Below are 14,858 nucleotides of genomic sequence, written 5' to 3'. Positions count from 1 at the left end.
ATTGCTTAGATGCACTAATATGTCAGCTATTTACTGCTTGGACACAAGTACTATAAATGTCCTATATCTGAAGAGAATTACAGTAATCACCACATTTTTCATGCTGATACCATTAATAAATATTTTTCCCACTTAATATTTCCAGTTTTGATTTTAAGATTTTAAATTACTTCAAATCAATAGATTTTTTTCTTTCTGTTCCACTAGGAATAAGCAATATCAACAGTATCCTGAAGTTTGTGCTTGGATGAATAAGTTTAAGAAGCAAACTGTTTCATAAACAAAGCAGTTTAATTAATTTCACCAAGGTGACCTGCCTAGTGGATGAGGGAAAGGCTATGGATGTTGTCTACCTAGACTTTAGAAAAGTCTTTGACACCATTTCCCTCAGCATTCTCCTAGAGAAGGTAGCTGCTCATGGCTTGGGTGGGTGCACTGTTCACTGGGTAAAATAAATGTCTGGGTGGCCAGACAGTGGTAGGGAATGGAGTTACATCCACCTGGGGGCTGGTTACTAGTGGTGTTCCCCAGGGCTCTGTATCTGGGCCAGCCCTCTTTAATATCTTTATTGATAATCTGGGCAAGGGGATCAAGTGCACTCTCAGTCAGTTTGCAAATGACACCAAGTTGGGTGGGAGTGTTGATCAGCTGAAGTGCAGGAAGGCTCTGCAGGGGGATCTGGACAGGCTGGATCAAAGGGCCAGCTCCAATTGTATGAGGTTCAACGAGGCCAAGTGCCAGGTCCTGCACTGGGGTCACACCAACCTCAGGCAGCGCTACAGGCTGGGGGAAGACTGGAAAGCTGCCCAGCAGAAAAGGACCTGGGGGTGCTGGTCAAGAGTAGCTGAACATGATCCAGCTGTGCCCAGGTGGCCAAGAAGGCCAATGGCATCCTGGCCTGGATCAGCAGTGGTGTGGCCAGCAGGACCAGGGCAGTGACCGTCCCCCTGTACTCGGCACTGCTGAGGCCACACCTCCAATCCTGTGTTCAGTTCTGGGCCCCTCACTGCCAGAAAGACATTGAGGGGCTGGAGCGTGTCCAGAGAAGGGCACCGGAGCTGGGGAAGGGTCTGGAGCACAAGTCCTGTGAGGAGCAGCTGAGGGAGCTGGGGGTGTTTAGCCTGGAGAAAAGGAGGCTCAGGAGACCTTACTGTTCTCTACAACCACACGAAAATAAGTTGTGGCCAGGTGGGGGTCGGTCTCTTCTCCCAGGTAACAAGTGACAGGATGAGAGGAAATGGCGCAAATTGCACCAAGGAAGGTTTAGGCTGGGTAGTAGGGAAAAATTCTTCAGTGAGTGGGTGATCAGACATTGGAACAGGCTGCCCAGAAAAGCAGTGAAATCACCATCCCTGGAAGCAATCAAAAGACTCATGGATGTGGCACTTAGGGACACAGTTTAGTGGTGGACCTGGCAGTGCTGCATCGACGGTTGGACTCGATAATCTTTGAGGTCTTTTTCCAACCTTAGTGATTCTATTGTCTTTTGAAGCCAAATCAAGGAATCATAGAATCATTTAGGTTAGAAAAGAGTCCTCCACTAAACCATGGCCCTAAGCAATATATTCACATGTCTTCTGAATACCTACAGAGATGATGACTCTACAACTTCCCTGGGCAGCCTGTTCGAAAGCTTGACAAGCCTTTCAGTAATGAAATTTTTCCAGTCTAAACCTCTCCTGGTGCCTCTTGAGGCTGTTTTCTAAACTTATTTTAGTATTGATACTATCTTTCAAATGTGTGAACATGTATTTGTGTGCAGCTAAACTGATGAGATAATGCATGAGCCAAAGTCTATTGGGAGCAGTAGGACAAAGTGGTTGACCCACGTGGTTATTTCTGGCATTATTATCTATAATTCTTTCATGTTGGAGTGTTTATTACATATCAAAGAGCAATAAACCATACAGTTACTTCATATAATTTGACACAGTTTGAAATTATTTGCAGTTCCTGCTTAGGGGATAAATTGCATCAAAGCAAAAAGGTGGAAAAGATAGTCCTCTCTGACATGTCCTCTTTTGCCTTATTCCAGGGTTAGCAAGGTAGCTTTATGCTAGTGATAAATTCCCACACAATGGATGAATTCTTCACCTGGCCCCTCATTTGCCAGCAAGAGAACAGAATTTGTAATAAGCAATCTTTAATATTCTTGTGCTTAGTCTTTAACTGGTTTAGGGGATTATTTTTTTGGCTTTTGTAAGATGCATGTGAAAAGTAACAGTTTGTCACGACAGGGAAGATCTTCAGAATGCATATTGTAAAGGAAGTAGCTGAATGAGACAATAGGAGTGGTTGCTACAGTGGTAATGGTGGCTTTATATTGAGCACATAGGCTTAAATCAAGTTTTGTATAGTGAGATAAGAATCAGTTTCTGGCTTTGTTAAAATGTTGACTTTTTCTTCCTTCATTTTGATTGTGGGATGATTTGCACACATTTTCATTCTGAATCCAAATTAATCTCTGCTTACAATTAAAATGCAATTTGCTCAAGTTGTGCATGCAGTAAGATTTTTAACTGTGTTGTTTCATTGTTGTTGTCCTTATGCCCCTTAATTTGTTCTATAATAATCTTCTCTAGCCATAAAGTAGATTGCAGAATCCTTAGGCCAGGGATCATGACTTCTAACACTGCCTAGTAGAGGAACAGAATTAAATCTGTAGTGCTAGGAGGCTGTCATAATAGTTTATGTTCATCCGGTGTTAGTATCCTAACCTAGTGTGTGCTCTGATGCTGTAGTATTTAAAAACTAGTTTTTGTTAGTAATACGAGATGATGACTTAAAGAGAGTAATGCTACACAATTTATACCTTTTTTAATTCAGAGTAGATCAAAGTGCATTAATTGAATCTTCTCGAAGGCATAGTCTAGTTTATGCTGTTTTCTTGCTAGATAAGACTGACTACAATCTCAAACATTATAACAGGAATTTTTGGGGGTTGAGGCTCTGCTTGCCTGCTCTTTGTGGGAAGGTCCATGGTTTTGTGCAGAGTCAGGAAATGCCATCTACCCCAAAAGTCTGAACTGCGTAGTGTTCTCTGTAAGTTGCAGGAATTGTTCTCCACCCTTCTGGTCTCAGAAACATGTATTATGGATACTGCTCCTTCCAGGTAATCTTAGTTGTCCTTAATAAGACTTTATTGCTGCAATTATGCAGCCATTCTGTCTCTTGAACTGTAGTAAACTTTTGTCCTTGCATCTGATTAAGTTCTTATTAAAACAGAGAATACATGCCCTTAGCACTGCTAACATTGGGCTGGTAGGTAGGAGGTTGAAAAAAACAGATTACGGATTTCTGTAACAAATACAGAAAGCAGTCACAGTGTGAGTTATCTGGTTGCATGCAGAAGGACTCACCTGCTCGATTTACATATACAAAAGCTGAATGTCAGGTCAGAGGAAGTAGTTGTAGCATTTCTTTAAAGTTGAAGGAAGGAAACAGATAAGTCCAAGACCTGGATTGGACACCTGTCTCAACCTGGAATAAATTGTTCTTTCTTTGTGTCTGGTTCTCTCACTTGAGTATAAAGAGAACCTGGGGTCATTACTCAGGATGAAGTTTGTAGACAGAGATAATATCTTTTATTAGACCAGTTCCTCTAAGTTGGAAAAATTAGACAAGCTTTTGGGCATATGAGCTCTTCTTCAGATCTGAAATAGGAGCAGCAGATTTCGAAGTTAATTATAAACCTTTTTCTGTGTTTGTCCTCACACCATCATAGTTACAGCAAAGCAGCACAGAGATCACTAACTCAGATTTAGGCACCTAATTTTTAGACATCTAAATGAAGCCAGAGGAACCTAGCATGAGGTGCTTATTTGGGACTTTGAGGACTTGCATTTCACATGACACATTTTTTTTCCATATGCTCCGTCCAGTGCTGAGCTCTCTCAGCCTGCCCTGAGGACTGGCAGCCTCTCCTGCTGGGGAAATGTTCAGCTGCAATTGTGCTCTCTGCTTGACTTCTTGCTGCTTGTGTGTTTCACGTGAAGTCTTAGCTTGCTTCACATGCTCCCTTTGCAGGGCTGCCCTTACAAGCCTGTTAGACTGCTCCGGTTGCTTGGGAGAGAAGTGACTTTGTATATTCTGTATGTCCTTGCAGTACCAGTCTTGCGGTAAGCTTGGAAGTTTGAACATATTCTCAGCTTTTCCTTACCTGCAGCTTGGATATGTTATTAGAAAGAGAGCGGATCTGGGAGTATGTCACTTTCCCTGGATAATATCTAAGGAGAAGTTGTCCTGCTCTCCCTGCCATTCCCAAAGACTCCTGCTACAGTCCCAGTTAGGACTGAGCTGTTTGCAAGCATTGTAGTGGGCACCACAGCATCTGCTTTTACCCCGGTGCCTTTGCTTATTTTGGAACTCCTGGTGACTCTGTGCCATGGTCTCTTTAAGAGGTTTTGAAAACTTGCTTATCTTAATTCTTTTGTCTGTTTCAGTTTCCTAAAAGACTGTGTCATCCTTTGATGTTTCCTCCCTGCATCAGCATCCCACCCTTTTTACCCCAGGCTGCCTGACTCACTGAGAAACCTCCTGGTATTGACTTGCTCTGATGCAGCTGCTCTTCTGAAATGGAGATTTGCCAGCGCTGGCCCCATCCCAGCACTCTGTATTTCTTGTTTCCTCAGAGGAGCGATTGCTTTAAATGAAGAAGGACAGATGCAAAGCTTGTTTTGTAAAGCATAGCAGAAGCTTCTATTATTGCAAATTGCCTTTTCCACTGGGCATACTTGAATTCAATTCGGGTGCTTCAATTCACTAATTCACGTGATTGAAATTACTTTTATAAATTATCTTTCAATGGAGCAATGCAGTAGTTCAGTAAAAGCTTTCTAGCTGAAGTAGATTCTTAATTCATTTAAATTGCATGCTCATTTATTATTCAGATATTGGTTTGCCAGGAGCCAGCATAGCAATCTGACCACTTGGTTTGTCATGCTTTCCAAAAGCCTTAAATTTTTTTGCTATCCTTGATTTATCTCCAATATCACCAGTACTTCAAAAGGAGGCCTTAAAGAACCAATTACTAGCTTGAATTTTTTCCTTTATTGGTTTCGTTAGCAGTAAGTACTTTATAAATGCACAGAAGAGCTTTAAAGAATGAGAACAAAAATAAGGTGGGTAAAAAAGGCACACTTTGTTAATATAACATCCTTGTCCAGTTTAATTAAAATTATCTAAGAGAGCTGAGAATGAAATACAAGCTATTGAATTTCAAAGATCTTCCATTTCAAGCTAATTTAAACAGAAATTTTAACAGCATCTCCCCAAGGAAATCAACATACACAATTCTTATCTAACCCAGCTCACTGGTGCAGGATTCTCAGAGTTCAGCTTGTGTGAAAGCTGGCAGCCAGTTATAAGGAAGAAATACACATTCTTGTTCCCATGGCAGGCAAGGCTGCAGGGTGGGCTCTGCTGTAAAGGCCACAGCATGAGCTGCATACAGTGGGTGTGGTTTTTAAAATGCCTTGATCCTCCGATTCGGACAGTGCTGAAATCCCATCTAGTTTAAAAGCTTTGTTGCACTCACAGAATGAGAGTTTGTTTCAATTGTGAATATATTTAATGCTGTTCTCATCCTAATTTTTCATGAAAAACCAAATAGTTTTACAGTACCTCAGTATGACCTTGAACCTGTCAATATTCAGCAAAGATAGCAGTAAATGCCATCCAGAATTAAAAAGCTGGGAGGTCAGTTTTTCTTTTATTTTTGTTTGTAATTGTGGCTGTTTGAAATGGAGCTAAAAAGGGATTCGGGTCAAACCATCTTAGTGACTTTACTGATAAAAGAGGCAGGAGTTTCTTCTTCTAGGAAAAGATACCTAATTTATACTGTTCACACTTGAAGTTAAGGCTGTGGAGAAAGATTGATTTAAAATTTAATTTAAATTTCCATATTACAGAAATAAAGCAATCTTGCAGACATGTTTTCTTGAAAATAGTGGGAACTACTTTTGCTTTGTCCTTTGATTATTGTTGTTAGAATTGTTGATCTTAGTGGTTTTGTTCATTCTTTGAATCTAAACATCTTTTGTCACATCTAAGCCATTCCTTAGCTCTACAGGTGTAAATGGGTGTTACTGTGTGTGCAAGTTCAACCTTGTTTAATTCAGCCCTTTTCTAACAGTAATCCTAACATTGCTGTCAGGTCCTTTCTACATCTTAGTGTAAAAAATGATAGATGATGGAAACACTTCTATTGTAAGAAACATAAGTGACAAAATACCCTGGTTTGCCAAGGGCAAATTGAGACTGATGGAGCTCTCTTGGCATTGTTTTCTTAATTACAGTTGTCAACTAACTTTCTTGGCTAACAGCACAGAACTTGTGTGTTTGTAAGTAGACACGGTATTCATCCAACTTAAAAAGCTAAAATGCCTTTTTGTCCGTGAAAAGTGCATCTGTACCTCATTGTTTCATGGATATGCAATAGATGGTGAAAATTAGATGATGGCATCTGTAAAATATGTAGAAACCCTTGAAAATGCTCACTGTCCTTTAAGCAAGAATTCCATCATAGTTGTGACAGGTCTGTAGGGAAAAAAAAAAAATCTCATTTATTCAAGTTCAAAACAATAAAAATTCCAAGTTTCTTTTTTTCACATCTAAGTAAGACTCTAACTACTACAAGCAAGTTTTGTAGTGTGTCATTAATTTTCTGATTAGTAGGAATCTATTAAGGTAAAAGAATAAAACCATAGATAATTGAATCATACAGATCTTTTACTTATTAGATTAAATAGTCCCTAATAATTATATCTGTTGCCTGTATTCCTCAGAGAGAGACTTAGATCCTGATGTATTTGTATTCATGTGTGAAGAATGACAGCATCAATATTTAATCCATAGGAAGGAAGAGGCACTTTTTTTCTTCAGTGTACAAACTGGCTAAGAAAACTGTTCAAACCTTTGCAGTGCATCTTCTGCAGAGAGGAGTTAACCTTCTCCTAATTATTTTAGACAGGGTCTTAAAAGACCTGATTCTTCAGAAGGCTGCACATTTGATATTAATAGAGATTTCCTTGTTGGTGTTTAAAGAGATCTCACTGTTAGAAAGTAAATAAATGGAGAAAATACGTACCGAGAGCTAAATTATCATTTAAGGAATATTATGAGTGCTACAATAAGAGTAGCTAAAGTTTCCAAGTGAAAACAGGGGTTTCAGTCTTCACACATGGTTTTATATGGTGACAGTACCAATAAAATATAACTAGATTTAATTCTTAGAAAACATACAAATAATTATTGGAAGAAATTCATTCTACAGTTTAAATGATTATATTATTATAAGGTTGTATTCTAATACCTTACACAAATCCCAGTATGAAAGATAACACTACTGTCCCAAGTGTCAGGGTGTTTTTTCCAAAAAATTCCTACCCTTCAGTACACATGCTTCCAGGCATCTGCTCATGTGAGACGAGCACCATTAAAACACTTCACCGTTTATTACTTTGGTGTATTTACTGCTTTGAAGAGTAGAAATCTCTTGGTTTCTCTGTCAATCTGTCCCTTTCCCTCCTGCCTTTTTTCCTGTCGTACTGTAGCAGCTGCCTCTCATCCAGTCGCTGCAAGGACCGATTCTGACCCAGCTGGTGCTGCCTCTCACCACGTCCTGGGTTGATGGGACTCTTCTCTCCCTCTTCTGCCACTCAGCAAAGACTTCTTTTCCCCCACCAGTCCTTTCACCCATGCAAGGATAGCATGAGCATCTCAGTGTCATTGTTACCTCTGAAAGACATCAGTCAACATGTCAGCACCTTAAACATCCTCTGGAGAGTGACTGTGGCTGAATGCAAGACAGCAGATATTGATGGCTGTCACAGCCATTTCTGTGAGCTCTAGGCAGCTGCAGTTGTGACTGCTGGCTGGTGAAAAGAGAGCCCATACATCTACAACAGACTTCCTTTCCCTTTCTTAATTTTTATCACAATAGGGTAATTCTCAATGTGGATATGTTGTTCCCCAAAAAACGGTGTAGCTAAAGAGTTTCAGCATTGTTGCGCTGAATGCAACACAAAGACGGGAAACACAGACTTAACCAAGTGTAGAGCCTCACAAACTCAGCCAACTATTGTCTCAGCTGTAGCTCCCAGTGCTTTCTCCTTACCTTGCACCAATTATCCATGCCTTTGCTGTTCCAGCTCGCAGAGTTCAGCTTGTCTCCCTTCATCATCCTTCTGGATGTTGGCAGAAGGCTACTCCCCAGTGCACTGCTGTGGTATCAGATGCCATTCCAGATGTGATGTTCTTGGAATCATCAGGAGAATGGAATGAATAGAGTTGCTCTTAACTAAATAAGGGTTTATGGCTGGCTTCAGTGCAGACAGTGAGTACAAGGAGTGTGTACAGGGAAAAACATTGCAGGGTGGTTTTTCCCTTTTTTCAGAGCAATAAGCCATACAGATACTGTTTTTCACAGACCTACAGCCTGACTCATTCCCTTCTGTAAGACTGGTCACTAGGTGGGTCTGCCAGGGCCAGAAGAGCAGCTGAAGTATAGTTTCATATTGAAACATGCCGTACAGAAGCAGCGACATTTCAAAGCTGAGCTCTCAATCATTTAATTTGCTAAACAGCCATTCATGAAAATGCTCTGCAGCAGGGAATGGTGTTAGATGTAACTGTGGTGTTACACACACTGCTCAGGACTCAGCCTTACTGAATGTAGCTATTGTTGCTTCTTCTCCCAGACTGTTATTAGTCTGACTTCTTTTGTCTCAAATGAGGCAAAGTAGAGGATTTCATACGTTGTTTGACTTAGGAGGTATCTACCTATGGAGCTTTATATATATGTGTGTATGGGTGTAAATGTATGTATAGGCATTGCACAAAAATGTATTCATCCACAGTAACAGGTGGTACTGGCAACACCTGTTGCTGGGGTCACTCAACACTCCAGTATTAAAAGCCTCATTTTAGTTGCTTATAACTTTTGTCAAACTTAAACATTTGTGTTGAAATGTTATGTGCCAGGTGTCTGCCTTAGGCTGATTTGGGGGAGGGGGTGTGGGGAGAGGAATTTATCAGCAAAACAGGCAGCAGAGGCCAGGGCACTGTTTTGCCTGTGCTGAAAAATGAGCTATTGCTAGTTGAGATGTTCCAAGCCAAAAGTTGCCAGTGGAGACCCCTTGCAGCTGGGCATGCCATTTGCAAGCACTGTGGAAATTCGCTGTTTTACTGACAAAGCACCTCCGTCTGGCCAAATTATGGGCCTGTGGAAATGCTTGGTAGATGTTTGTTGACAACTGCCCACCAGGCTGCCTCCATCATGTCCATTTCCAGATAGTGGTGCTACACTGGTGACCCTTTGGATGCAAAATGCCTGTGAAGCAGCAAAGTAACCTTGGAGACTGAGCATGGAGCAAAGCAGGCTGCTGCACACAGGGGCACCAGTCTGCAGAGCAAGTCCAAGTGGCTCAGCTTGTGCTTACTCAGTGTGAATAAATAGGCAGGAATGGCTGGCTGGAATCCAGAGGAAATGGTAGTGAAGGAAGAGAGTGATGGGCTGAGAGTGGTAAGAGTGAAGGACAACAGGGTTTGGAGAATTGTACGAGGAGAAATGCTGAGGAGATAGACTGAGAAGGAATGGAGCACAGCTCCTGCGGGTCCGTGACCACCGCGTTTCTGTGATCCCTTTCTAACCAGCTGGAGTGTTCCACCCTTGATACACTGCAGCTCCTTAAACATGTGATTTACACAGGAGCACAACCTATACTGCTGCCAGTGGCTCCTCTATTCAAGTGTATAGACTTGAACCTGCTAAGAAACACTTAGGAGTTTGCGTGATTTTTGTCTTATGCTCTTTCAGAAAGCAGAGTTGTTCAATTTACTTCTGCTTAATAGAAACATCAACATTTTAATTTTCTTCTTTTTTCTTTTTAGTATTTCTTAGCTTTCACATTCTCAACCTGCACTTCAAGGATCATCATGTGTGCCTGGAAATCCCTTTGTAAATACTACAGTTGTTTTTTACTGTGTAGTCTTGCTTTGGAATCTGTGTGACATTTGTAGCTCGCAGTATGCAAAGTCATACTAGTAAATTGGTTGTTGAAATGAAAGTGGGCTGAGGTTTAATCTAGGCTGAGAGAATATTTGAACAGATTGCTCATATTATTTTTAAATCTTGTCCTTTCATGATCGTTATGGGAATTAGAAACAAACTGTCTGTTGCAAAATATTCTGTTTCATATTACTCAGCATTTTCCCATAAAATTCTGAAGAAATGCCACAGAACCTGATCAAAGTTTAAAGTCAGTTTGTTATTGAATGATGACGATTTTTTTTTTATTATAGGCAAAGCCTCAGCCAAGAAACTGACAAAAAAGGTAAGCAAAATGTTCCTTTCCTTCTTCAAAAGAACTTGCATTCTTTCTGTTACTGAAGTGATTAAGTCTCTTTCAAAACTGGCTTTATATTTTCTTGTTTGTGTCTTTGAAGGAGGTAGATGCTGCACTGCTGTATGTTGCCAAAGCTAAACCAGGACCAACCTTTTTTAGAGAGCTTGGTGATAAAGGTAATGAGCACTTTTGATACTGAAAAATACGTCTTGCTTTTTATCTCATCATATGGTATGAGTCAAATGTATTTTTAAAGACGTTTGCATGGATTTTACTTCTTCTCCATCTATCCAGTGGCTGCCTCCTTGGCAAATCTCTCAGTTACACAAGAGAGAGTAAAAGGGCTGGGAATTGAAAGCCTTCTGAGGTGCAGGAGGAGACATGAAAGAAACTGAAAAGCCTACTTGGAAGAGAAAGGTGCTAAAGGGATGACTTGAACACAAAATGGACTTTAAGGACTTTTTGTTAATAACCTGACTGTTTCTCTATATAACTTAAATGCATAGAAACTAAGAATAAAAATAAAATTTGTACCTAGCTGCCTTAAGTGGTATCCCCGATTCCAAGAGCAGTTGAACTTACTTCTCCCTCTTCAGGAGCTCTGCAACCTTCACAGTGTTGATGTGCTTTGTTTTCTTTTCACCCAGCATTTCCACTTTGTATTGGACTACATAAAGAGAAAACTAAGAGCTGGAATATTGTTAGTGTAACAACAGGGAATTAAAGAACACCAAATAAACATCTCATTAACATAAAGAGAGAAAAGAAACAAGAGGATCAAGAAAACCAAATAGATGAGCAATTAACCATTTCACAGTAACAAAGACCAAAATTCCCAAACTAATGAGAAAGACCAACAGCACCTATTCACAAACTTTCTGTATCATACAGTTCAGCCTGAATCCCTTATCACATGGACATTTCTGGAAAATAAAGCTGCTGTTGCACTGCTGCAGTTCCTTGGCAGGCATGAGCCATGCTTTCTCCATGCACAGCAGATCCTCAGACATGGCTGGCAGCTTATGCCAAGAGAGCAGCCCTTGATCTCAGCCTGCGGTATTTCACCTTCCGTTCAGCCTCACAGCCTCTTCTGCCTGCATTTCATTTCTTGCATCCTTGTGCAGACCTGCAAGAGTCTCCAGATGAGTGCCTTGCTTGTCAGTCCACTCCTGAAAGCCCCAGCCTACCCCAGAAGCCCTGAAACATCTCTGAACAAGTTAACAATTCTTTCCTATCCTAGGGAAGGCTGGATTTCGTACTAAATTGTCATTCCCTGCCTTTTCAAAGTACTAATCATCACAGGCTTCCCAGGATTGGGTTTAAAGTATTCCCAGTCTTGAATTCCTGGATATTGTCTCTCTATACCTGCTTTTTTAGAGCCTTTCTTTTTCTAGTGATGCAAATCCCCAGACCATGCTGCCTGGGAAAACTGGGAATCCAGCAAGAGAATTTGAAAACAGCAAATCAGTGCAGCCTCCTCTTACTGCACCTTTCCCCTTTGAGTGCTTGGCAGGAAGTGGGCTCAGTGATACTCTCAGAGTTGGCGTCTTCTGCATTCTGGCGAAGATCTGCCCTTGCTTAGCACTGTGTGTCCGAATCCCTGTCCTTCAGAGGTCAGGTAGGAGTTTGAGATGATGCAGGAACATTCAGTGCAGTCATCCATATGTCCCCACAACACTTAGAGTTTTTACAATTTTTGGTCATGGTGCCTGTTTAGTGACTTTGATGCTTTTGCTTTGAGATGCATTATTATCACAGTTTAAAAATGAAAATATTTATGCTTTTACAAGTACCAGAATAATGAATCTACCCCATCTAACCGTTTAGCTGAGGTTATTTTAACTATCTTCAATTTGTTATTTATATGTCAAGGAGAGGAAAAACTGCCATCAGTCCAGTCTGTAAAACATAATGCTAGGGGATTCTGCCTTCTAGTGGGCAGTTTTAAAATTTGTGTCGTATTTTGTAGGTATACTTATGATTTATTCAGAAATAAGAATATTGTACTGTCAGCATTTGCTGGTAAGTTTGAGGACAGATATTTCTAGGGAGGGATAGGCGAGGTTCCTTTAGCTTTAGAAAATGCGACAGTATTTTGCCAATGCACATTCTTGGCTGCAAGTATGCTGAGTCATTCAACAGTGTGTGAAGCTTTTGTCTTTAAATTTTGCTTGGATATGAATTTAATTTTCAGTGGGTTGTTTTATTTTGGGTTTTTTAAGTTTGCTGCATTAAATCTTTTAATTTGAGTACCTTTGTAATGATTGCTGTAAAATAAAAAAGAAAATTACAAAAATATTTAGTTTACTTTATGGATGAGGTAAATTGGCCACTCACTGCACGTAGTAAAATGACAATTAAATTAAAATATGTTTTTTAATGGAAATAGTCCACAAATTCAAAAATCTTAGGATAAATTATTTTAGTACAATCAGTTTGCCAGAAAATATCAATCAGGCTGTGAGTTTTCTTTAAAGCATTGAGTCAGGTTTTAAAGAGCAATCCAGAATATTTCTACATATTTTTATTATATTTACCTTTTTACCAATTTCACTATAGCAACTTTTCAATCTGATTACAGTAGGATGACAAAAAGAGTCTGTGTCTCACTCCTGCCATCTCTTGCAAGGCTCCTCTTTCCAGCCCTCTTCAAGTGCTTCTCCCTTGAGCCAGTCAGCAGGGTGTTATCTTTAAATTGACCTTTTCTTCACATCCTACCATTTCCGTAAAAATTTTGCAGATTCTTTCTGCAAAATTTTATAAGGTATAATGATCCCTGTCTATCTATAAAGCTAAAATTCTCCAGGGGCTCAGTATTTTGTATCTCAATTATTACAACTTTATTTTTTCTCAGACTTTAACAGCCATAATCTGCCATGTTAATATCCATCCAAAAGCTTTAATAAACATGTTTTTCTTTCACAACTTCTTGGACTGTGTCATCTCTTATTTTGTATCCCCACACTGGGCTCTCGTGGTTCTGTTTTACCTAGCATAAGCCTCTTGTCTTCAGCTTCCAGGTCTTCATTAGACTATCCCTGTGCAGAGCATCTCAAGATAGCCAAGAGGCAGACTTCCACTTCTCCTTGCCCAGTGGTGCTGTCCTTCATTGCTTGGTGGTTACATTTTCAGTCAGGGATCTTTGTGCTGACACAACTGCAGTCATTGACTGGGAGGTGTTTTCTATACAGACCTGGAAAGTTGCCTCCTTGTCTTCTTTTATATTCTTCCCTTAAACATTCTTTTGCTGTGTCACACACAAAACAAAATTAGGAATCTTGATCACTACTTATCACACTATTTGCTTGAATTCTTTTCTCCACGTATTAGTTTCTACCCTTTTTTTTGTTTTTAAATCTTGTCTTAGGCATATAAGCTAAAAAAGATGAGGCAGGAGTTCTTTCTCTGTTTATTTGGTTTTGAACTTGTAGAAAACCTAGATGTTTCATCTAAGAATACCATTCCAAGTTTTACAGCAATGAAAATAATAATTTGCATTCTTGCAATGGCAGAAATGCTTAAACTTGTAAGCAAGACTAAGTCTTTGAGCTGAAAGTATTTTTTATTTCCACAGTGTATTGTATGATTGTAGTACTGTGCTGGTTTACACAATTCATGTAGGATAATCGGGTAAATAGCCCTATTTTGATGGAGAGGAAAGCTGAGATATGGAACCAGAGTGAGTTGGCAACAGGATCAGCATTAGACCTCCCTTTCGCTAAGACTTGCTTTGATTTTCAGATTCTTGCATTTAGCAATTTAATATTTCTGAGCTCTGGTACTTAGAAGTGTTAAGTCACTATCTGAGGTCAAATACAAATGCTGTTGCTTCTGCATAGTAGTTTATCAGCAGTTAATTGTTTATCACTGAAGCTTAAGTGGATTCCTTATCTATCAATTAACTAAATATAAATTACAAAAATAGTTTATCTTTGCACAGATAGGCATGTTTGAAGTTCATTATTTTAAGCAGCTTCAGCATTATACAATGTTTAGCTCACAAGTTAAAAGTAGCTCAGTTATTTTGAAAAGTGATTTATAAAAAAGCCCTTTACATTTTTTTCCCCAAACATTATTGCAGGGCAGATGGTTCAGATTCTGTTGTTTAGCCACCCTCATTCTGCACTCTCTATCTTTAGCTTGCACACTCTATTTTGACGCTATCACATCTTTGTGTTTGTTCAGGCTTTTCACTTAAGGCGGTATTTCAAAAGAAAACACTGGAATTTTCCTTCAAAAGGGGGGAAAATACTTTCACCTTGTAGAAAGGACATGTTCCTATTTAAAAAAAAAAAAAGAAGCCTTCTCTTGGCACAAGGCCCAGCAGTACTATCAGCACAATCTAGCAGCTTGGCAGCTTTGCGTGTTGCCATGTTCCCTTGAGAATTAGAGGGAAGCTATTCTCCGCCTTTTGCGAGCCTGCCAAAGGATGGAGGACTTTGATCCTTCAGGGTAATGTTAGAGTAGTTCTCCTCCCAGGTACTAAATGTGACAAAGCTCATTTAATTTATT

At 39.9% G+C, this 14,858-nt stretch overlaps 1 protein-coding gene across 3 annotated transcripts in view; it reads left to right on the top strand.

Moving 5' to 3' along the window:
• MICU2 (mitochondrial calcium uptake 2) overlaps positions 1-14,858 on the top strand; it is a 142,425-nt gene that overhangs the window by 91,034 nt on the left and 36,533 nt on the right. For all 3 annotated transcript variants that reach the window (XR_007201640.1, XR_007201639.1, XM_048294856.1), the window contains exons 3-4: positions 10,303-10,334; positions 10,447-10,522. Coding sequence is in view for 1 of the 3 variants with exons in the window: in XM_048294856.1 (XP_048150813.1) it covers positions 10,303-10,334; positions 10,447-10,522 (108 nt within the window). In the remaining 2 variants the exon portion in view is untranslated. The remainder of the gene's footprint in view (positions 1-10,302; positions 10,335-10,446; positions 10,523-14,858) is intronic.

This window comes from Corvus hawaiiensis, chromosome 2 (genome assembly GCF_020740725.1).
Source record: "Corvus hawaiiensis isolate bCorHaw1 chromosome 2, bCorHaw1.pri.cur, whole genome shotgun sequence".
Taxonomy (NCBI): Eukaryota; Metazoa; Chordata; class Aves; order Passeriformes; family Corvidae; genus Corvus; species Corvus hawaiiensis.
This window is presented reverse-complemented; position numbering and strand designations above follow the sequence as displayed.